At 42.7% G+C, this 26,125-nt stretch overlaps 1 protein-coding gene across 2 annotated transcripts in view; it reads right to left on the reverse strand.

The window, feature by feature from the left end:
* LOC115256201 (protein RCC2 homolog) overlaps nt 1-26,125 on the reverse strand; it is a 261,669-nt gene that overhangs the window by 203,618 nt on the left and 31,926 nt on the right. The window contains exons 2-3 of one of the 2 annotated variants that reach the window (XM_062861070.1): nt 11,170-11,280; nt 752-1,085 (exon numbers count right to left, since the gene is read on the reverse strand). In XM_062861070.1, coding sequence (XP_062717054.1) covers nt 752-1,075 — 324 coding nt within the window. In that variant the 5' untranslated portion in view covers nt 1,076-1,085; nt 11,170-11,280. The remainder of the gene's footprint in view (nt 1-751; nt 1,086-11,169; nt 11,281-26,125) is intronic. The other variant, XM_062861068.1, reaches the window with a different exon arrangement.

Here is a 26,125-nt window from a genome sequence, read left to right on the forward strand (position 1 = left end):
TTTTTTCCAAACTCTCTATAACGCCTAACAGTATGCAATGCGCGTACATCTATTCGTAATTGCTGGTGTTCATTTCGCCCCGAACCGACTACATCATTAAAATTGCTATTTTAAGTAAATTCTGATCAAAAATACAACACTTCATCCATTGCTAAATCTTCGTATACATGTAGATAAGGTAACAATTCACTTGTTTTAATGGTGGATACACTCCAACACTCGTAATAGGTACCTTATTTGCTGCTGCTTCGAAATTATAAGAATTTCACCATATGAAAAACATATTTCAATTTGAATGATATTTTGGTTATTTTGGAGCAATATACTGTTCAACCATAATTTCTCCATAGGGACTTACTGATTCATTCTCAGCTGAAAGTGCTACAAATCGCTGCCAAGCCTAACAAAATTGTAAAAGCCATGATTTCTGATAAATAAATAGTGCAAATATATTTAAAAAAAAATGGTCCTTTTGAAAAATAGAACCATGACTTGTTCCTTTACATTTATGCATTAAAAGTTTAACATAAAAGTCAACGGTTTCGCCAAAAACAGTGGTGTCCATTTCGCCCCGGTGTCCATCATGCCCCTAATCCCCCTATATGGGATTCCCATATAACATGGGACAATCGGGCGTAGAACGGCAGTATAATGATATAAGTATAAAATATGAAACCAAGTATATAACACATGAAATTTCTACTTATATGAAATTATTATGACATCACTGTATTCCATTTAATTAACTTACCGTTTCAGAAGTAAAACGATTGAATGAATTCAGGGATGGCCGTATTTTCGTCATTCCTTTAGCTGGCGCTTTTCGGCCTGTCATATCCCAAGTGACCATTCCAGCCATTAGTAATTTTCCAGGTTCCTTGTCATATGTTTTTAACAAATCCTCAGGCAACCTTTCTTGATTAATAGGATCATCAGATGGAATAATCACTTCAGAAACCGGAAGATCTTCCTCTTTATAATCGTCACTTAAGTCCGAATCAAAATCATCATCAACTTTCTTCTTATTACGCTTTGGAAGCGTTTTTACCGGTTCTGATTTACGCTTAGACGACATGACTCAAGATCTGTAAAGACAATAAGTTGAAAAGGAATTCTTTTAATGGAGATTTTTATCCTGCGTTGCGGGAAAAATTAGCCCGCAAATTCAATTGCAATGGTAAATAGACGTGCGCGACTGCGAGAAACCGTTTTGGTGTCATATGCGCGTTATTCCTGGGGTAATTTGCGAACTTATTGTAGAAGACACCAAATCGATTTAACGTCAAAGCGTACATCTATTTACGATTGCGATCATATTTGCGGGTGGATTTACGGCGAAACGCGCAGTATTATTCGTTGCAAGAAAAATTATCGCGCAAAACTATTCGAAAACGTTAATAGATGTGCGCAGCTGTATGCACTTCGGTATGTTCTTCGCGGATAATCATGGGTAATGGGGAATGGGTAATGAAGTTGTGGCATCTCGGCAACACTGCCGCACGCCCACAGCATCAACCTATGCCGTTTCTTTTTTAAGCTATGTTTCCTGTTGCCAAGTAGAGCGCTCAAGTAAAATTTCACCTTTTTCCGTAAGTAATTTTCTGTTATTCTGTTATTCTGTTATAATCAACGCACCCCCGGACCGTGGCCAATCTGCGTTGTTTCGCTGGGCGATACGTCTACCAGTAGACTTGTATCTGCCCTATGCTAAACCGATTAGCATATCAAGTCCTTTCCACTGATGAGTAGGCTCGAATGTCCCGCTCCTCCCTATAACCCATAGGGGGAAATAAGGAGTTTCCAGTTTCAAGTATTGTATTGATTATGACACCAACTCTTTCTATTCCTTGGGAAAAAATCACTAGACTTGGATTATCAGACTACTATTAATAATGAGCATAATTAAGATACAAGTTTACATACACAATTGTAAAAGCAGTGTTAGATACCGTGAGGTCGCCATTCACCGCTCATTTAACGGCATTTTCGTAAAGTATATGACATTAAAAATCGACGTTTTCGAATATTGCACTTTAATTTATGTTAACAACTTAACAGTTATGTTGTTATTATAGAAAAAATATAAAACGATTGTAAAATATGTTTACAGCCGAGAAAATAAAAATTCAAATGTGTAATCTCTTGGCTCCTATTACCGCTCATGCATCCATTCACCGCTCATAATGGATCCATTCACCGCTCACTGAATTATTTTTTCATGGAATCACAGAAACTATTCATTTATAAAAACAAAATAACTTTTATTTACCAAAGTATTGATGATTCATGACGTTCAGTTCATCCTGTTTTGTCAAAATGGAATCTTTAACGGGTTTTGCCTGTTGGATATTTTTTCCGCTGTTTGCCTTGAACAGTTCCCATGTTGTCCTGCAGCGCAGTGTGAGAAATATTTTTTTGAGAACGTGATTTCAGGTACACCCATATAAAAACATGGTGAAATGAAAGTTTGTAAATGTGGCAGCATGTTACATTCACTTTTGTTACGATACTTTACTAACATCTGACCATTTTTGTATGATTGACCCAAAATGAGCGGTGAATGGGGCATGAGCGGTGAATGGCGACCTCACGGTACTTTAAAGTGAATTGAAAAATGTGAATAAGATAAATTGTAAACTATTTTGCGGCGACACGAATGCTTCAATAGTGTCATAAATAAAGGCGCAAACAAACAAATAATTGATATTGAAGTATGCATATTGCATTATCTATTAGCAAAGTAGTAGAAAGAGTTGGGTGCCTGATTATAAAATTGTTGTACTTATCTTGTGTGTTTCGGGCAAGTCCCGTTTGTGTTGGCCATTAGGACACTTCTTGCTTCAAAACGGTCGTTTCTGGAATGGAAAGAGAATAATTGGCCGCACAACTCCGCAAATGGGCGGCCCGCACATATTAGTATAATGTTGCAATGATTGAAAATAATAAAGTATAATTGTTAATCTATATGAATACTGCTGCTAGTTCAGGTTAGCGGTATTTGTATTATTGAAGTGATACCCAATGGGTGCCCCAGAAATAAAAATCCATTAATTTGATTCAACTAGGAGTTCGTTCATAAATCACATATACTTCATGAGGAGAGGCAAAGTTGTAAATTCATGCAATTTTGGTTTTGCATTGACAAAATTTTATGAGGGTTCGGTCTATATGTTTATGAACGGACTATAATATATGGATTTGCAGCATAGCTGAGCCTTTCCGTCTTAAGACTGACGAAAACCAATAGTTTGTAATGAAATTGTCCGCGTGGATTTGTAGTACTGAATCAATTGCTCGACATGACCCTATGTCTCACATACGATTACGGTAATGACTCATTAAAGATTAAAATCTGATACTCATCTCATGTTTGTCTTCAAAACCTTGTCGTATTTAGAAAATGTATGCTTTTAAGGTTTAGCTCTTAAGCTATTTTAATAATTTTACTATTTACTGACAAGATAGCCAAAGCTAGAATTCACAGAGAATGAGATCATTTATAGTACTACAGCACCATAGGAGATCACTCACACTGCGTTTTCATAGAACGGCATTTTGTTCTACTAATAACAAACAGATGCTACTGATCTCCCTTAGCATAGATCCGCAGCCTAATGCACGCGCCCTGTCGGATTTCATAAGCCTCGGAGATTATTACCACCTTCAATGGTATTCCCATATACTATCCCACATTATTGTCCCATCAAGGGTCTGACTGGGCTCATAACCCCCCTCAGTGGTAATATTCTCACCAGCTTGGAATTATATTTTCCCGGTACATAAGTGATTTCGACAACATACCGTTACACTATGCCGTAGTATAATTGGAATCACTATATCAGAGGATTGAATTATCTGATTTTAAAATTTACCATTGAATCTACATTCAGTTCAACCAATCAACACTGCAAAGCACAATGGTTATATGACGAAAATCATTGCTTCCTGGAAGATATAAGCCAAGCCCAGGGACCTTTTTCCGTAAGTAATTTTGACATTAAAATTTTGTTTAACTGACAGCATTTTAACGAAACGATGCTGTAAGAAGGATGTGAAGAAAAGGGCACCAGGTTGTTTACGATTTGGACTTAGAGTAATTTCGTTCGTTTCCTCGGAAAATGTTATTGAAATTTAAATGTAGGGGTAGGCGGGGCAATATGGACACCCGGGGCAGAATGGACACCCTCAATATCTTGAAATATGCGAACTTTTTTGAACTTTTAATGATTGGAGAATATAGTCCATTTATCTAAAACGTAATTTCAGGAAAGAAACATTCGAAATTAAAATTATACTTGATTTTACACGAATAAGTTGCGTCCTCCGTTTTTTGTGCATGGAAATTATAATTTTCACACCATCTAAAATAAGATTTAGTGATTAATTTATTGCAGGTCGATTAAAACCTGATATTTTTAGAACACATGCAAATAGTTTTGCTGTATCTACATGCTTAACATGTTTATGTTTTCTTCTTTATTATATCAAAAATCAAGTTTGGAAATATCTTCTGCTGCCGGGGCAAAATGGACACTCACCTTTTTGAAAGAAGCGGCAAGGGAAAAATATAACCTAAATCACAAACCAACCAAATTCTTCGATTTCAGTATATTTTCGGTTAAATGTTCACTATAGTAGACATAGGGTGAAACAAATTGATCAAAAAACGACAGCAGTGGAAAATAGTTGTTCTAGGCACAGCTGTACATGCCGACAAAAACGAAGCTTTATCCAAAACAGCCTGAATTTAAATTAACTGAACAAAATGAACTACTTCGGCGTATTATTCATCCATAATAGTTGTTTTGTAATGAAATGACTTTATAGGCGTAAATAATGTACGAAATTCGTAAAAGTCTCATGGTGTCCATATTGCCCCATGGGGGTGTCCATTCTGCCCCGTATGCTTGAAGACGGTCATGAAAAACTAACATTTTTCAAAACATTTTTTGAAGTGGATAAATCATTTTTCTTCGTGAACATTCTTATGCAATAGATGCTAAATAGACTTTAACCTTCCGAAGGTGCTCAAAAAAAGTTACGTTTAAGGTGTTCGGGTCATATTGACCCGGATTTGGTACAATGATTTCACAATCATTTCTCAATAAAATAATAAAGTTTTTGTACTCAAAAATATCGTTAGGACTTAAATTTTGTGGATCCGGCTCTAAACTAAGGTTCGGTTGGATGTGGCCACTTGGAACCGACGCCAGAGGGACCATGGTTTGGCCATTTTCGCAGGAGGGTATTTTTCGCAATAAGTTATGCGAAATGCAGCTGATTTGAATGTTTGGAGTACTAAATGCACCGGAAAAAGCAGCATCAAACTGCCCCAATCACTAAGCTAACTGACCAGATGAGTTTTGGCTATCAGGTGGCCACGGGACTAAATCTTGAGGCCTCGGAACGGCTTCCCGGAGACCCCCGATAGGTGACTATTTTACAAATATGATGAATCCATGCCGTGCGACATATCAAAAGTTGCAGAATTTTATGGAGAATACATCAGAGACCATGTCAGAAGCCAGAAGCAAGATTGGCCACTTGGTGGTCCCGGAACCGATTCCCGGGACCCCGGAAATGTGGCCAATTCTCTCATTTTTTATGAGCTTGCCGTATGGCATTTCGAAATACGCAGAATTTCATTGATAATTCACCAGTCATCAAACCAGCAACTGCAGACAACATTGTCCGCTTGGTGATCTCGGAACCGGTTCCCAGGGCCGGTTTCGAGGCCCCCGGAAATGTGGTCAATTCTCGATTTTTTTACTATGCCGTGCGACATATCTAAATTTGCAGAATTTTGTTGCGAATATATCAGTGGCCACATCAGATACGAAAAGCAGGATTGGCCACTTAGTGGTCCTGGAACAGGTTCCCGGTAACCGGTTCCAAGGACTCCGGAAATGTGGCCAATTCTCGCAGTTTGTATGACCTTGCCGTATGGCACATCAAAATTCTCAGAACATCATGTGTAGGTAATTCATCAGTCATCAAACAAGCAACAGGAAACAACATTGTCCACTTGGTGGTCCCGGAGCCGGTTCCCAGGACCGGTTCCAAGGACCCCCAAAGTGTGATCAATTCTCGAATTTTTTCCCATGCCGTGCGAATTTTTCAGAATTTTGATGCGAATGTATCAGTAGCCACATCAGGCACGAAAAGCAGGATTGGCCACTTAGTGGTCCCGGAACAGGTTCCCGGGACCGGTTTTCAAAACCCAGGAAATGTGGTCAATTCTTGAATTTTCTATAATCATGTCTGATGCATCGAAATTTGCAGAATTTTGATGCGAATCCATCAGTGCTCACATCAGATATCAGAGGCAGGATTAGCCCCTTGGTGGTTCCGGAACCGGTTCCAGGACCCCGGAAACGTGGCCAATTCTCGCAGTTTGTATGACCTTGCCATATGGCACATCGAAATTTGCAGAATTTCATAGATAATTCATTAGTCATCAAACCAGCAACTGAAAACAACATTGTTCGCTAGGCGGTCCCGGATCCGGTTCCCAGGGCCGGTTCCGAGGACCCCGGAAATGAGGTGAATTTTCGTTTTTTTTTAACAAGCCGTGCGGTGCATCTACATTTGCGAATACATCAGTGGCCACATCAGATACGAAAAGCAGGATAGACCACTTGGAGGTCGCCGTCCTGGTTCCAGAGGCTCCGGAAATGGTGCCAACTCTCACATTTTGTACGACCATCCCATGTGGCACATCAAAATTCGCAGAATTTCATAGATAATTCATCAGTTATCAAACCAGCAACTGTCCACCTGGTGGTTCCAGAACAGGTTCCCGGGACCGGTTTTCAAAATCCCGGAAATATGATCAATTCATGCACTTTCTATGATCATGTTGTCTGATGTATCAAAATTTGCAGAATTTTGATGTTCACATCAGATATCAGAGGCAGGATTAGCCACTTGGTGGTCCCGGAACCGGTTCCCAGGACCCCGGAATTGTGGCCAATTTTCGAAGTTTGTATAACCTTACCGTATGGGACATCAAAATTCGCAGAATTTCAAAAATTATTCATCAGTTATAAAATCAGCAACTGGAACCAACATTGCCCACTTGATGGTCCCGGAACCGGTCCCCAGCACCGGTTCCCTAGGTTTCGAAAATGTGACCAATTCCCTGATTTTGGATGACCCTGCCATATGGCGCATCAAAGTTCATTGAATGTCATGGATAATTTTCCAGTTATCAAACCAGCTACTGAAGAAAACATTGTCCCCCAAGTGGACCCTGAACCGGTTCCCTGGCCTCCTAGCATTATGCCAGTTCTCGTATTTTCAATAACCATGCCGTCCGATATACCACAATTTCCAGACTCTTTGGAGAATGCATTAGTTTTCGAGCCAGCTACGGGAAGCAACATTGTTCACTTGGTAGTCCCAGAAAATGAGGACCCCAGATATGTAATAAATTATTTTATTGACTATGGTAATACCACAGACAAACAGACGTAACATCTTGAACGATTTTCATGGAAATCCATCGCCCAGTTCACACTACCATCACCTGGTGGAAAAGTTGCACGAATCACTGTGTTGTGCAATATCGTCAACAGAAGGCGCTAATGTGAAACGTCAAACGCATAGAAAAACGATGCGCGCGCCTCTGGTTGTGAAAGCCACAACTATGAAAATTTGCCTATGTTCCCCTACGTTGTTTTGCCTATGTTCCCCTCGTTCTCCACATTGACCTGCAACCTAAGGCGCCATTCTCGCCAAAAAATAGGACACTACCAACACTGAATATCCCGAGCAGCTATCTAATTGGTTCCTTGTGTGAGTGAAGCTGATTTGGCGATACTGGTGTAGCAACTGCTGGCGATTAATCAAGCTCAAGCTCATGGCGCATCAAAATTTTCAGACTTTCATCAATATTCAGAATGTAAAAGAGAGATAGCATGTTAGTACTACATAGAAATATTCGCCACCTAGCGGCGTAGGACCCAGTTTCCGGAAAGTGGGAAATGCAGCAAATTTGCACATTGCACATAAATGTGGGTTTCAGGTGAACTATCCATTCATTCAAATTTCGCTGGGAACTGCGACAAGGTGACGGACATTCGCCTGAAACACGAAGCTGCAAAGGTCGCAGTGGTAGTGAATGCGGCACAAACAAAGTACATGCTGGTATGCAGAACGGAACACAACTGGATCTGTCTAGACAGTAATGTAACGAAATACAGGGATACCTTCGAGGAGGTGGATAAATTCGTCTACATCGGATCTTTACTGACAGCTGTCAACAAAATTAGTCGTGCAATTCGAACGCGTACCATCAGTGTAAGTAGCTGCGGTCTAAAAGGTTCACTCACGCACCAAATGTACCATGAACAAAACACCAATAAGAACGGTGGTACTCTATGGACACGAGACACGGACCATGCTTGAGTGGAACCTGCAAGTATTTGGAGTTTCGACCGTTGCGTACTAATCTTAGGTGCTGTGAAGTAGAAGAATGAGTGGCGGTAAAGGATGAATCACGAGCTCGTTGCACTGTACGGCGAACCCAGTATTCAGAAGGTGGACAAAGCCGGAAGTATACGATGAGCAGGGCATATTGCAAGAATGCTGGACAACAACCCTGCAAATTTGGTGATCGGGTTGGCACAAAAATTGACAACATTTCTCCGAGAACCGGTTCCGGGACCATCAGGTGGACAATGATGTTTCCAGTTGTTCGATAATTGATGAACTATCTATGGAATTCTATAAATTCCAGGGAACCGGGTTTCGAACCATCTAGTGGCCAATCCTGTTTGTGGCATTCAACTTGGCCACTGATGTATTCGCAACTCTTGATAGATCGGACAGCGTGATCAAAGACATTGCGGGAATTGAGCACTTTTCCGAGGCCTTGGTAATCGTTTCCGCGACTACTAGTGAACAATGTTGTTTCCCGTAGTTGGCTTGAAAACTGATGAATTCATTATAAAATTCTGAGAATTTTGATGTGCCGCACGAGATGGTCATACAAAATACGAGAATTGGCCACAATCTCGGGGTCCTGGGAACAGGTTCCAGGACCACCAAGTGGCTAATTCTGCCTCTGATACCTGATGTGAGCATCAAAATTCTGCACATTTCGATGCATCGGACAGCATCATCATAGAAAATGCGAGAATTGACCTCATTGCCCGGGAACCTGTTCCGGAACCACCAGGTAGATAATGTTGTCTTCAGTTGCTGGCTTGATAACTGATGAATTATCTATGAAATTCTGCGAATTTTGATGTGCCACATGAGATGGTCATACACAATGCGAGAACTGGCCACATTTCCGGGCCCTCCGGATCCGGGTCCGGGACCTCCAAGTGGCAATTCCTGCTTTTCGTATCTGATATATTCGCATCAAAATTCTAAAAAAATCGCACGGCATGGTAAAAAAATTCGAGAATTGATGCTGTTGCTTGTTTGATGATTGATGAATTACCTACACATGATGTTCTGAGAATTTTGAGGTCATACAAACTGCGAGAATTGGCCACATTTTCGGAGTCCTGGGAATCGGTTACCGGGAACCTGTTCCAGGACCACTAAGTGGCCAATCCTGCTTTTCGTATCTGATGTGGCCACTGATATATTCGCAACAAAATTCTGCAAATTTAGATATGTCGCACGGCATAGTAAAAAAAAAATCGAGAATTGACCACATTTCCGGGGGCCTCGGAACCGGCCCTGGAAACCGGTTCCGAGATCACCAAGCGGACAATGTTGTCTGCAGTTGCTGGTTTGATGACTGGTGAATTGTCAATGAAATTCTGCGAATTTCGATGTGCCATACGGCACGCTCATATAAACTGCGAGAATTGGCCACATTTCCGGAGTCCCGGGAATCGGTTCCGGGACCACCAAGTGGCCAATCTTGCTTCTGGCTTCTGACATGGTCACTGATGTATTCTCCATAAAATTCTGCAACTTTTGATATGTCGCACGGCATGTATTCACCATATTTGTAAAATGGTCACCTATCGGGGGTCTCCGGGAAGCCGTTCCGAGGCCTCAAGATTTAGTCCCGTGGCCACCTGATAGCCAAAACTCATCTGGTCAGTTAGCTTAGTGATTGGGGCAGTTTGATGCTGCTTTTTCCGGTGCATTTAGTACTCCAAACATTCAAATCAGCTGCATTTCGCATAACTTATTGCGAAAAATACCCTCCTGCGAAGATGGCCAAACCATGGTCCCTCTGGCGTCGGTTCCAAGTGGCCACATCCAACCGAACCTTAGTTTTGAGCCGGATCCACAAAATTTGAGCCCTAACGATATTTTTGAGTACAAAAACTTTATTATTTTATTGAGAAATGACTGTGAAATCGTTGTAACAAATCCGGGTCAATATGACCCGAACACCTTAAACGTAACTTTTTTTGTCCAGCCCTTCAGAAACGGCCAAAATTATCGGTCAAAATTTTAAAAATAAGTTTTTGGCAAAAGATTTAAAGTCACAAAGTTTCAAAGCTATAGCAAATCAGGATCAAAAGATATTGCGCCTGAAAAGTGCGATCCGGGTCATATTGACCCGAACACCGTAGGAAGGTTAAAAGGATACTTGTATCAAAAAACTAAACTTTTTTGACATCTTGCCAGGTAAAGTTGGCAAAAACCTTAGGGTGTCCATATTGCCCCGCCTACCCCTACTTTTTCGCGCGCGTGTAGGGAAAATGATTCAATTTAAAACTTTTGGGTGGGCTTCTGAGGAAAATCCAGATAGTGATATTCTAACGGAGTTGTGAAGCTTTCCAAGGAAAATACTGATTAGAGACATTGCGCTGGAATTCTGGGGGAACTTTTAATGGTATTACAGAGAGAACTAAGGTTAGATACTAATTAAAAATTCTGCAATATAGGCGTTCGGACTACGATTGAAAGAATTCTGCTGGGACTCTGGCGGTTACTTTATGGAGTTGTTGAAGAAATACTGGGATAAAGCTTCACGGGAAATTTTATGAAGATTCACGAAGGATTCTTTGTGATGGATCTTCTGGCATTCCGTACGAAGGTTTTTCTCTGGGATTTCGCAGAAAAAATCCTTCCTCCAGCAACATCTTTCGGGATATCTCCAGAGCCTCCTTCTAGATCTCCTCTAGGAATAAATGTTTAGGTTCCTCTTATAGTTTCTTCTGATATTACTCCAGGATTTTCTGATATTACTCCAGGATTTTCCAGGCATCTGTGAGATTTCTCCAATAATCCCTCCAAAGATTCCTCCAGAAATTCCTTCGAAGATTCCTCCAGGTACCGTCGATGGGGGTGACAATGGGTCTGGGGGGTGAGATTGGGTCAAAACGGAGAAACATAAAATTTGAAATAGCTCATCATTTATCGCTTATTTATATTGAAAACTTTATATTATTTCAAACAGAAGATGTTTTACACGTCATTATGCAGAATACGATGTTTAGCAATAATCGTTTTTTGTTAATTTTGTGGCTAAACTTATATGATGGAACTCCTAGGAAATCACTATGAAAAAAATTCTCCTTCGTAATGTTTCAGACAAGTACTTAACCATACATTTTCTTATAAGTGGTTAGCAGTAGGTATTACTTGGTTGAGGCAACGAAAAAAGCGGGCTGCCAAAGCACTCCTTATTTAAAAATTCAATATTTTCGACCCTGTGTCTAAATATTAAGAATGGGGGTGAGATTGGGTCAAGCAAGTTATCGAGTGCACATAACCTTAACTGAAAATTCAACTTCCCGGTCAACCATTTCTTTAGATACCTTTACATTTCTTTATGAAGACCTTTAAAGACGTTCATATTCGAAATCGATAGCGATCGTCATCGTTTCTTGAAGAAATTTAAATAAAATTGAAGTTCCATCGATAACGAATAATAAAAAACGTTATCGATTTAACGATACAAAAATAGTGGGTTCTGTATTATCGACTTACAAAAAATTTGCCATAAAGTTAAAAATAGCAACCCACATCCCTCGCCTCCTATGTGTACATGAGTTTTTATGCAATTATTTCCTAAATTGAGATTTGAACTTCACTTACAGGAGCTTGAAGATATCATGTCCATACTTACTTACTGAACCGCAAGCTATTGCTATGAATATGAGTGATTAAATGCATTCATTTTTCGAACAAACTACTAACCTTTAGCAGTTTCGAAATGCACATCAGAATCATTAAAAATAATTACCCCGCCATTGGCGAACTGAATCATTGTTGGACCATATTTGGCCAATAAAACAAACAAGGTCCCCGCGCGCGGGAGTGAGTTTTGCTGGAAAACGTAACTCATCCAACACAGTGTGGCCTCAGGAGTGACTTCCTGCTGCCAATATCTGTCCAAAATACCTACCACTAGCATACATTCCCTGCCTACGTTGCTGTCCCCGAGAGCAATCCGGTGAGATGCGGCCTAATCCGGACCTAGGAAGCGTTTAATCTATGCTGGGAGAAACCGTTCTGGTCCTGATTCAATATTGGTTTCTTTTTTTTTCAATTCGAGCAAAACCAAAACATTGCTCCTGTCATTGGAGGTATCAGAATGCCTTTGTTCAGCTTCGCCCAACGATACCAAACAGAATGGTAAAGAAGTATCGTGACTAATCTTTGTGTTTCGATACCAATGTGCAAAGTTACATTGATGTCGGAAATTGAATATATTCCGATACATACTCGTGAAGAAAACTAAAGCGTTAGCGATAACATAGAGTTACACGAAATCTAGTTACGTTTCGGTACCGATTTTTATCATATGAACGATAAAGGTCATTATTCAAGTTTTGTTATCGGTCGATGAAGTTGTTTGAATATATGTAACGAAATTATTAGTAAAGAATAGTCGACATTAATCTTTATATTTTGGTAAAGAACTTTAACGAAGTTTGTGAAATGGTTGACCGGGTTGTTATCCAGTCCCCATTTGACGTTAGAGTGGTGCCATGCTCACAGTATCTTCAATAAAGCACTTAAGGGGATGAACCTGGATGAACCAGCCTCGGGCTGAATTTCCCCATAATGAAAAAGTCAATAATAATAATAATAATAATAATAATTAAAGTACGTTTTTTTCGAAAATATGTCGAATAAGTATCAAGCGAGTGAGTTCATACGTTTAGTGCCTAAAATCATTTATAACAATAAATCGAAGCGTTTTGACAGCTTCTTTGATCATCAGCTAATCTTTAGTGTACTGCAATATCGTAAGCTCACAAAATAGACTTGACAGCTTGTTTCTTCTCCACTCATTTTTTTTAATTTTCAGGAAATATCGTGAAACTACCAGATGGTAGTGGCAGCCAGGAAATACCGGGGCCATAAAACCGGTAACATGACACAATTTCGGAAAACGAACGAACGTCGAAAACTGTCATATTTTGTTTTCCAATAAATCTTTCACTGCGCCTCTTCCTCTTTGTAATCCCCCATCCTCTCATAGAGGTTGAAACTTTAAATGAGGATGATTATGGTGGCTAAAAATGCTGATACAACATACAAACTTTATTTCATCAAATTTCAACCATTTTTTCGATTGTATTGGCCCTTTTAGGTGGATTAATCATCTTTTAAAATCACCCAAGTTTTATTCGTCATTGTTACATTGTATTTTAAGTAGGTTTACTGGATATGATCAATAAAATTAACTTATATTCTTAGATAGACGATTTTGAATACTTTGACCCATTCTCACCCCCTCTAAGGGGTGAGATTGGGTCAATTTTCAATCATTTGTAGTTTAGTAGACGATTCATATAATGTGATACTTTCTTGCTGAACCATCATAACCATAACCATACATACCAAATAAAAAGTTATTCCGAATTCATTTGCATTTGTTATTTAACACCGTGTATGCACCAAACTTTGCGCAGTTAAGAAAAATCAAATTTCTAATCGTTATAAAAAATACAAATAAACAAATAATAGCATGAACAACATGCTTATACGATAGACTAATGATCCTTCTTTGAGTCTGCAATATTTAAAAAATCATAATATGAACCAAAAAATACTTAAAATAGAAAAACAATGTCATTGCCTTGTTCCTAACTTTGCGCACAAAATCTTCGATTGTTCCTAACTTTGCGCATGGTGTGCCTAATTTTGCGCATGCTATGGATTGCTTGAAAAAGTCATCAAAAATACTATTATATAATGTTTGCCCATTGAACTAAAGTTATTCAGGTAGTGTGCTCTTAACTGATCTTTGTTGAAATACTTTGTCCTACGAGAGAGGGGCGACGGAGGCCTCCGGCAGTTCTTGAATTCGTCTGCGGTTCGTACTAGGCACCTACCCTGTGAACAATCCAAAATTCATTAGGGGTTTTCCAGTGGGTAGAGATCAAAGGTAAAAGCCTCCTGATAAATGGAGTGATCGTTACGGATAGGAACAATAAGGGATCATTTAAATATGACGTCCATCTCTGGTGGGAGGGGGGTCGGGTTGGAGTTTTCTGAAAAAGTGTGATATGCCATGTATTAGCTATAGGTACTATGAAGCGTGACGGGGTAACCCGGGGGAGGAGGGGGTTCTAAAATTAAAAAAAATGGTGGACGTCATATTTGAATCGTCCCTAACATTGACCGCCGGAAAAGTCAAATGAAGGACTGTTCACAAATCACGTAACATTGTAGACAGACCAAGAGTGCCTGCCGTAGTGCTACGGTTCACACAATTTTCTACTAATTTCTATACAAAATTTGCTACATGGTGGAGGTAGGCCTGAAATTGTCAATACAATTGTTACATAATATTTAAATGGTTCATAAGTCATGTATTCACGTTCATCATACTTACCTTACCGGTCAGGCTAAGGCCGGGTGGCCTCTGCTGTACATAGTAGCCGCCTCCATTCCACTCGGTCCATGGCTGTTTGTCTCCAGTTCCGCACTCTGCGTAGGGTCCGCAGATCGTCCTCCACTTGGTCGACCAACCTAGCTCGCTGCGCTCCACGTCTTCTTGTACCGGTCGGATGACTCTCGAGAACCATTTTAGTCGGGTTGCTATCCGACATCCTGATGACGTGACCCGCCCACCGTAGCCTCCCGATTTTCACGGTATGGACGATGGTTGGTTCTCTCAGCAGCTGATGCAGCTCGTGGTTCATTCGCCTTCTCCAAGTCCCGTCTTCCATCTGCACTCCGCCGTAGATGGTACGCAACACCTTCCGTTCGAAAACTCCAAGCGCGCGTTGGTCCTCTGCACGTAGGGTCCATGTTTCGTGCCCATAGAGGACGACCGGTCTAATCAGCATTTTGTAGATGGTTAACTTCGTGTTACGGCGAATTTTATTCGATCGTAGAGTTCTGCGGTGTCCAAAGTAAGAACGATTTCCTGCCACAATGCGCCTCTGAATTTCTCTGCTGGTGTCGTTGCCGGCGGTCACCAGTGAGCCCAAGTACACGAATTCTTCAACCACCTCGATTTCATCACCGTCGATATGAATTCGGGGTGGCGGGCGCGGTGATTCCTCCCTGGAGCCCTTTGCCATCATGTACTTTGTTTTCGACACATTAATGACTAATCCGATTCGCCTGGCTTCACTCTTTAGTCGGATGTACGTTTCCGCCATCGTCTCAAATTTACGAGCAATAATATCAATATCATCGGCGAATCCAAGCAGCTGAACGGACTTCGTGAAAATCGTCCCACTCGTGTTTATCCCCGCTCTTCTTATTACACCCTCCAAAGCAATGTTGAACAGCAAGCACGAAAGACCATCACCTTGCCGTAACCCTCTGCGAGTTTCGAAGGGACTCGAGAGTGTCCCTGATACTCGAACTACGCACATCACTCGATCCATCGTCGCCTTGATCAACCGTATCAGTTTATCCGGGAACCCGTATTCGTGCATAATCTGCCATAGCTGTTCTCGATCGATTGTATCATACGCCGATTTGAAATCGATGAACAAGTGATGTGTGGGCACGTTGTATTCGCGGCATTTCTGCAACACCTGGCGGATGGCGAACATCTGGTCCGTTGTAGCGCGTTCACCCATAAATCTAGCCTGATATTGCCCCACGAACTCTCTTGCAATCGGTGATAGACGGCGGCATAAAATTTGAGAGAGTATCTTGTAGGCAGCGCTCAGTAGTGTGATCGCGCGGTAGTTCCCGCAATCCAACTTGTCGCCCTTTTTGTAGATGGGACACACGATACCTTCCATCCATTCCTCCGGTAATACTTCCTCCTCCCAAATCTTGGTAATGACCCAGTGTAGTGCTCTCACCAGTGCTTCTCCACCGTATTTTAGAAGCTCGCTTGGTAGTTGATCTGCTCCAGCGGCTTTGTTGTTTTTCAACCGGCCAACCTCCTCCTCAATCTCTTGAAGGTCAGGGGCCGGAAGTCTTTCGTCCTGTGCACATACTCCTAGATCTGTTACCACGCCACCTTCGGTACTTGCAACGTCACCATTGAGGTGCTCATCGTAATGCTGCCGCCACCTCTCGACCACCTCACGCTCGCTCGTGAGAATATGCCCGTGATTATCTCGGCACATGTCGGCTTGTGGCACAAAACCTCTGCGCGAGCGGTTCAGCTTCTCGTAGAACTTTCGTGTGTCCTTAGCGCGGTACAGCTCTTCCATCGCTTCGCGATCTCGTTCTTCCTGCTGGCGCTTCTTCATCCGGAAGACTGAGTTCTGCCTGTTCCGCGCCTGTTTGTAACGTGCCTCATTCGCTCTCGTACGGTGTTGCAGCATTCTCGCCCATGCTGCATTCTTCTCGGTTTTCAACTGTTCACATTCGCCGTCGTACCAGTCGTTTCTGTGATTCGGAGTCGCGAAACCTAGTGCTGTAGCCGAGGTACTACCTATGGCGGATCGGATGTCCCTCCAGCCATCTTCAAGTGTAGCTGCGCCAAGCTGCTCTTCCGTTGGTAGGGCCACTGCTAACTGCTGCGCGTAGTCTTGAGCCACTTCTACGTTACGAAGTTGCTCGATGTTGAGCCGCGGCGTTCGACTTCGACGCGTGGTGATAACTGTCGAAAGTTTTGAGCGCATGCATACAGCGACTAAGTAGTGATCCGAATCTATATTCGCACTGCGGTATGTGCGGACGTTGGTTATATCTGAGAAGAATTTACCGTCGATTAGAACGTGGTCGATTTGGTTTTCTGTTTGATGATCGGGTGATCTCCAGGTGGCTTTGTGGATATCTTTGCGGGGGAAGAAGGTGCTTCGGACTACCATACCACGGGAGGCTGCAAAGTTTACGCATCGCTGGCCGTTATCATTCGATACGGCGTGCAGGCTGTTTCGCCCGATTACCGGTCTGTACATTTCCTCCCTTCCTACCTGCGCGTTCATGTCGCCGACAACGATTTTCACGTCACGCGGCGAGCAACCATCGTATGTTTGCTCTAACTGCGCGTAGAACGCTTCTTTCTCGTCATCGGGTCTCCCTTCGTGTGGGCAGTGGACGTTGATGATGCTGTAGTTGAAGAAACGGCCCTTAACTCTCAACCTGCACATCCTTGCGTTGATCGGCTGCCACCCGATCACACGTTGTCGCATCTTGCCCAACACTATAAATCCTGTTCCCAGTTCATTGGTGGTGCCACAGCTTTGGTAGAAGGTAGCCGCTCGATGCCCGCTTTTCCACACTTTTTGTCCAGTCCAACAAAGTTCCTGCAACGCCACGATGTCGAAGTTGCGGGGATGTAGTTCGTCGTAGATTATCCTGTCACATCCTGCGAAACCTAGTGACTTGCAATTCCATGTTCCAAGTTTCCAATCGTAGTCCTTATTTCGTCGCGTGGGTCTTTGCCGATTGTATCGAGTCGTATTTTCTCCTATGTTATTCGCAATGGGGATTTTTACGGGTGGCTTATTGGGCCTACGCCAACACTCCTGTCTCGCCGGAGGGCCATCGTGCCAGTTCTGTTTAACGTCCCAACCAACACTGGGACGACCACGCTGATGGGGCTACCACCTTGGATCTAGCTGGGCGTGGTGCAGCGTTTCTTACTCAGCCGCTGGATGCCAGTTCATCATGCATTTACTGAAAGTGCGCAAAAATTAGGAACACAGTGCAAATATTGGTTCCAAACATTGTGCACCACTATTTACTAGTTAAATTGAAAAAAATATTACGAACTGTGATTGATATTACTAGAATATCACCTTTTTTGTAAATTAACTGCAAAATTAATCATCGTTGCACAGTTTTATCGGAGAAAATGTTGATTTTTAGTAGAGTTACTTCTTGGCAGCCGTGTTAAGGCGAGGCAAATTTTGACGTTTTTGTGTATTTTTTGTTTATTATTCAACATAAACAAAGATTTTATGGTAATATAATTTTCGCCAAATAATGTTTATGCTTACACAATGCTAGTGCAATGATTAAACTGGTGAAAATGTGGACATTTAGTTATTTTTTTAATTATTTTACAAGAATGCGCAAAGTTTGGACCTGCGCAAAGTTAGGTGCGCACACGGCAAACAATCTTTGAGTATCCTTTTTTGACCCATTCTCACCCCCAACGACGGTATCCATTCAGGGATTCCTCCGGATACCTCCAGAAATTGCTCCAAAAATTCCTCCGGAGATTCTTCCGGAATTCCTCCGGAGGTCCAGGAATTCCTCCGAGGATTCTTCCAGGAATTCCTCCGAGGATTCCTCGGAAGAATCTCTAAGAGGATTCCTGAAGGAATGTACGAAGAAATTCCTGGAGGAATCTCCAAAGAAATAACTACATGAATTGGGGGAATTCCGGGAGGAATCTCCGGAGGAATTCCTGAAGGAATCTCTGAAGTAATTCCTGGAGGAACCTCCGGAGAAATTTCTGGATGAATCTCCGGAGAAATTCCAGGAAGAATCCCCGGAGGTATTCCTTGATGAGGAATTCCTGGAAGAATCTCTGGAGGCATTCCTGGAGGAATTTCCGGAGAAATTTCTAGAGGAATCTCCGGAGGAATTTCCGGAGGAATCTCCAGAGGAATTCCCGGAGAAATCTCCAGAGGAATTCCCGGAGAAATCTCTGGAGGAATTTCCGGAGAAATGTCTGGAAGAATCTCCGGAGGAATATCCGGAGGATTTTTTGGAGGAATCTCCGGAGGAATTATTGAAGAAATCTCAGAAGGAATTTCTGGAGATTTGCTCCAGAAGATGCTCTGATGATTGCTCCATAAATTCTTTCGGGGATTCCTCCAGGAAAGTCATGCAGGAATTCTGGAAGAATTGTACGGGAATTTCAGAGGAACTCCCGGAAAATTCCTGGTGGAATTATTTATGAACTTCTGGTGGAATTCCCGAGGTAATTTTAGATGAGTTCGTGGGAAACTCCTGGAGGAATTTCTTGGAAACTCATTAGGGAATTCCAAGGGAATTTCTGCAGGATATCCCGGGGAACTCCTACAAGAATTCACGGGGAACTCCTGGATTTATTCCCGGCAAACACCTGAAGGAATTTACGGGGAACTTCTGGAGGCATTACCGGAAGTTTTATTGGGGGTTTCCTGGAAGAAGAACCTGATAATTTCTGGATGATTTCTCGGGAGAATCCCTGGAGGAATTTCCGGAATACACCTTGAGGAATTGCCGGGGAACTCCCACGGGAATATCCGGGAAAATCCGGAAGAAATCCTGATAATCTCCTGGAGGAAGAACTTCTGAATGAATTCCCGTGAACTCCTGGGGGATATTCTAGAGGAAATATCGGGAAACTCCTGAGAGAACTCTTTTAGGAATTTTCGAGAACTAGAAAACCTCAGATTTCTTTTGATAGAGCAAAACAGAGCAAGAGCAATGCTGCAGATTCTCACATAATTCATTTCTTTCAGGAAACAAACATATTCACCGAGCTGGAGTTGTTCTGAAATTAACCGCAGGCACAGAGAACAGACATCCAAGCCTATAGAAAATTTTCTCTAATGCTGTGAAAGAATTATTTTTTTTTAGCGTTGACAACACTAGCGTCACCTATGCGGCAAATTGCCACAGTCAGTGGTGAGTACGCATATCTAGATAAGTTTTATATTCACCACCGACAACAGCGTGGGAATTTTGCGACAGCAGCGCCATCATGAAGTTGCCACTTGTGTTGCCATTTCAAATGGCCGTTAAATTCCTTACACAGCTTTGGAACTGGACTTGGATGTCTGTTCTCTTTGCCGCAGGATATCCGCGCTCATTGTGTTTTGCCGAAGCGCATACGCGCCAACTTGTGACGTAGTTGGGGGGCAAGGCCTTTCAAAACCAATCGAATGCGGAAAATATCGATGCAATTCATATTATTCAGGCATATCCACGTGAAAACTAGTGCATTGAACGGAAAAAAGTTGAATTTTGTCCAATTTTGGAAAGCTTCGCCCCCCAACTACGTCACAAGTTGGCGCCTATGCCGCAGCGGCATACTTGCGGATTTTTTTAGTACGTACCGCAGTGCTTCCGATTTCCGTTGCCGAACGCATTGCGTTTTCCGCTTCAAACTGATGTTGTTTCTTGAGTTCTTTCCTTGTCATTTTTTTATTTATTTGACGTCAATCAAATGAATAAATAAATTATTTGACGCTGTGTACTACATGCCTAAGGCCCCTGTGTACTAACATCTTAATGCACCCTGATGTCTTTGGTGCGAAAGAAAAAACAAAAATGAAAGAGAAATGCCACTTTAACTCACGGAATAATACATCGACATATTATTCCGTACGGAAAATTAACAACATGACTGACAGCATCGCATGACAGTGCCATCTGTTGGCAAATCTTTCTGGCTGCAAATTACTTATCAACTGCGAACGCTTAAGTAATTTTGATTGCAAAAGTTTTACGTGACCATTACTTGTCCTATCTTTTTACACAGTACTTACCAGGTGGAAACTAGCCATGACAATAATGGATTTACTTAATCCCAGGAAGCAGTATAAAACCCATTTAAAACCACAGTCGATTGATGACCAGACGGTGTCAAATGACATCACAAATACTAACATGTTATTGCATGACTCTATAGATAATCTGACGGCTGGTGATATGGTTTGGTATCGAAATACCAATCCACATCACCACGCTCGCTGGTCTAAAGCCACGTTTCTAAAGCAATTTTCGAAAAATATATTCCAGGTGGAAACTGGAAACGTTCGCCTAATGGCACATCGAAAGGGTAAGGGTAGCTCCTGAAAAGAGGTCCACAAAAGCGAAACTTACTTTGTCCTTCCAAAAGCCAAGTGAGGCGCTGCCATCGGACACGGAGAGCGGAGAATTGGATGAATTAATGGATTCGGTCCCGGTGGAATCGAGAAAAAGCAGAAAGCGTAACCGTCCGGAAGCACCCCTCGATACTACACCGATTCTGAGGCGTTCGAAAAGAAAGCGTATGGCGAAGGCTGACAGTGACTTTATTTACCACTAATCGATTCACATAAAGTGTGTTCTGAATTGTTTTATTTGAATAGTTTCCAATTCAAGTGAATTATTGCTGTAAATTTGATCGTAGTTTAAGCCAAATGCATGTCTTGAATTCTGAATGGAATTTTCTGAACTAATTAATGATCTTTCCTAAAAGGGGAAGAACTGATGTATCCTGTCAAATGACAGTTCGACAGCAACAAAGCTCACATCGAGCTATCTCATTGTTAAAGGTTTCTTGAAAATATACAATGCTATGTGCCGACAGTTCAACTTCGGCTACCAACCAAGTAACAACTTTTATTTACACCCTAAAACTCCGAACCTCTTATTCAAGTCAGTTTAATCAGAAAAGACGTTACACATGTCACTGTTTACAACTGCCGAACAAAGGCGCAAACGCTGAACTGTCATTTCCATAGGAGAAGTGTCAAAGGCCCCCAAAATCAGCTGATTTTAGACGTCAAATGAAAAGGCCCATTACAGTCGGGACCCGCTGGTTGGGGGTTTAATAGTTGGGTGGCTTTTTAGTTGGGCCCCCGTTAGTTGAGCTGTCAGCCAACTAAAAAGTACCTGGATGTCATAATTCAATGTCAAACTGAAAATGACAACCAATCTGTAATTCCGAGGGGCGAGCTAATGAGTTTTTGGTTTAAACTTTACTGATAATCAAAAACAATTTCTATTACATATTTCTTTAAAAAAAACGATATGTACAATTACTTCCAAACAAATGCAAAACATCGCCAATCTTTATTTTGTCGACCATTGAAAGCGTTTTGGGCTTGCAGTTTGGTCCGGGTTGTTTAATAATCATCTGTATTTTCACTTCACCGACTAAAATGGGTGAAAATAATTATTTCTCGCATTGGCCATATATGTATCTTGCAAAACGTATCAGGTTTGCTCTAAATGTGAAACAAATTGAAAAATTTTACTTTTTACTTCCAACCTAAACATGATTAAAAAAAAACAATGCGCACGCCCCTTGTGCTGCTGTCACTTCACCCAACCAACGAATCGAATTCGTTGGTTGGGTGGAGGTTGTCGCTCAACGAGCGGGTTCCGACTGTAAAGGTTTGTTCGAAGAATAAAAAGTTGCACACCAAACGAAAACTATCAAGGTTCAGTGTTGTCAATAGTAATAAAATGGTAAAACCTGAATTAATCCACCTATGGTGAACAGAACCCTTCTTACACTTATTATACTTATTGTTGTATTATTCGTATGTATGATTTGATTTTTGGTCATTCTAGAAAATATTGTAGATTTGGCATCAAGTTGGTTGCTTTCCATAATAGAATCATCGATCATGGGCTCAATTACCAGAAATGCCAGATCTCCTTTTATATCTGGAAGTTCTTTGGAAATACCTCTTAAAAATTCCTCCCAGAGTTTTTTACAAGATTACTTCCGTATTTTTTCAATCCATTTGTCTGTGTATTCCTTTTTGAATTCCTTCCGAGAATTCTTCCGGATTCCTAACAGCCCCTTACAGCTCCTTTCGTTTTGGGCCTTAAGAACCCAAATCGGTTGATAGACGGCTGAGAAATTTATGGTGATACACTTTGTCAAAAATATCTAAAATAATTAAGTTGTACTACTCCCCAGCACTCTTTGAAAGATTTCTCGGTAACCGAACGTCCAATCAAAATAAAATTCAATATAGCGTTCTACTAGGATGTAGTAGCTTACATTTTCTTCCAAGAGAACTCAAATCGGTCAACAGACGGCTGAGAACCGTGAGTGACATTTTTTTGTAACACACACACACACACAAACACACACACACACACACACACACACACACACACACACACACACACACACACACACACACACACACACACGCGCGCGCGCGCGCGCGCGCAAGGGGCAGCAGGTCCAGGGGCCTGACGAACCTCCCCTTCTGCGAGTCGGGTGGAAGCTTGGGAGTCTTCCCGAAGCGAAAACCGTTCACACACCCGTGTGAATTACCACCATTGGCGCTTCCTTCGGGGAGTGACCGGGCTTCTGGTCTCCAGACAACTCAAGAGGAGGATGCCTAGGATGTGGCGGGGGTTCAACAGTGGGCTCTGTTGGATTGCCATAAAAAGCCACACATCTGCAAACAACTCCGTACAAGCGACCTGGTACCGCTTCCAAAGTGCCTTAGCCCAAACACCCGGCGTGCCAACCGGCACATTAGGATCGACGCCAGTAAGACCCTAATTATGGCAAACTGGCAGAACATGGACATGGACACGAGCAAGGAATACGTATATACTACCAAACGCTACAGAGCTGACAACCGTACTATTCCACTACCCTAGTAAGAATGGGTGACACCTTTCCGAAACGGCGAGTGGGCTAATGGTATGGTTGCCCCCGTCCCGTTAAAACCTTGGCAGGCCTCCAAGTATGTTCCGAACTCGCCACCTTAGCCGGTGGAAGTAGGCTCAGTTGAACATTCCTGACTAGTGCCGATCTGGCTCTGAACACGATTCCCCATAAAGGACCGTGTCAACCCTAGCATGGCCTCACTGCTTGCAAAGATCACCATGGGATCACGACGGTAACTACTTACGACGGGCGAAGATAGCGGCTTGGAGGGGGGACCCAACCAGATGGAGAATAACAACAATTACACAACAACGGAGGTAGCAGATGATAAGGATGCGAGCGCATTCCTAAGGAGCAGTAGGTTGACACGTTCGCCGGTAGAAACTTTTAGTTTCACGGCAACGGATAACAGCAGCACGCCACGAGGTGGGCAACATGGACTCTTCGGTGCAAAAGGGGTAACGAGTCAAATGTCCACACCAAGCGGTAGCACTAAAGGAGGGCCCCCGGTATCTACACCGAGCAGCAGCACCACTCAAGAAGGCCTACAACTTGCGAGGCCCAAGGTGTCAATGGTGGAGTTGAACAGGAAGGTCATCGAGCTGCACGAATACGTAAAAGGCCGTAACAACGTGCACACTGAGATTAAGCAAAGGGTATCGAGCCTCAGGTATGCCGTGTTGGAAGCTGACCGCGAGCACACAGCGTTGCGTAAGAGAGCTGAGACTGCTGAAAAGGTTTTGAAGCTGGCTTTGGAGCAGATTGCGGCGGTGGAAGCATCAACAGAGTTACAGGAGACGCCGAAAGGACGCAGAAATAAGAACTCGAACAAGCAGGATAGAGAAACACCAGGCGAGGAGGAACGCCCGAAGAAGACAAAGAATATTCAAGGTAGCGAGGAGTTGAGCGACGAGAGAGCCAACAGTGATTGGAACGTCGTCAAAAAACGCAAGGAGAAGAAGAAAAATCAGCCCAAAAAGGAGGAAACGAAAGGGAATAATCGGATCGAAAAAGGTAGAAAGCCGGCTCGAGACGAAAGGAGATCCAAAGAGAACAGGCAAGAACGCCGTCTGCCCCATCGAGAGAGACACATGGGAGACGCCCTGCTGGTCAAGGCAAACGACCAACAGTCGTACGCAGCAATCCTCAAGAAAGTCCGAGAGGATCCGGAGTGGAAGGAACTGGGTGAGAACGTGGTGAGAACTAGGCGCACTCAGCAAGGAGATATGCTCTTTGAGCTGAAGAAGGATCCGGCGATTAGAAGTTCTGCCTACCGAGAGCAATTCGCCAAGTCATTGGGCGACCTCGTCGGGGATGGTGGGAACGTGAGAGCTTTGTGCCAGGAAGCAACGATCGAATGCCGATACCTGGACGAGATCACAACAGTGGAGGAGCTTGGTCGTGAACTGAAGACGCAATGCGGATTGGGAGAAGAGGTTCTAAGGATCCGTCTGACGAAGGGGTACCAAGACACACAAACAGCGATGATTCGACTGTCGGCGCCTGCGGCTAGCAAATTGTTGAAGGTAGGCAAGGTACGAGTTGGTTGTTCGGTGTGCCCGCTGAGGGTCGCCACCCGAATAGCAAAGAGTGACCGCAAACGGGTGTTGAGATGCTTCAAGTGCATGGGCTTTGGACACATGTCGGCCAACTGCAAAGGCCCAGACAGATCTGAACAATGCAGAAAATGCGGTGAGAAGGGACACTTTGCGAAGGACTGCTCGCAAGCGCCAAAGTGCATGCTCTGCACAGCGGAAAAAGGAAACGCCCATTCGACGGGTGGATACAAGTGCCCTGCATATAAGAAGGCGATCGCAGGCCAACAGTAATGGAGATAATGCAGATCAACCTGAATCATTGTGATACCGCACAGCAACTGTTGAGGCAGTCAACAACGGAAGCAAAGTGCGATGTTGCGATTATTGCAGAGCCGCACCGAGTTCCTCTCGGTAACAACAACTGGGTGGCAGATAGCACGGGAACGGCTGCTATACAAGTGATGGGAAGATTTCCTATTCAGGAAGTGATTGCAAGCACGTACGAAGGTTTCGTCATCGCCAAAATCAACGGTATCTTCATATGCAGCTGCTATGCACCCCCAAGATGGACAGCGGAGAAATTCGACCGGATGCTGTAGGAGTTAGTCGATAAGCTGGTTGGACGGATACTTCAATGCATGGGCCGTGGAGTGGGGTAGCAAGCTAACCAACGCAAGAGGTTACAGCCTGCTGGAAGCACTAGCGAGGTTGGAGGTACAACTGTGCAACGTTGGCACCGTAAGCACATTCAGGAAAGACGGGCGGGAGTCGATCATCGACATTACCTTCACATAAAAATGATACAAAAGATTTACATGCAGAACTTCAAACGATACAAGAAAAAAACAATAGAAACTGTTTTAAAATTACCACTGTTATTGCTATCAGGTAAGTATGTGGTTCGTGAAGTGGCGAGAAAAAATCGTCGTTTTGTCAT

This window comes from Aedes albopictus, chromosome 3 (assembly GCF_035046485.1).
Source record: "Aedes albopictus strain Foshan chromosome 3, AalbF5, whole genome shotgun sequence".
NCBI lineage: Eukaryota > Metazoa > Arthropoda > Insecta > Diptera > Culicidae > Aedes > Aedes albopictus.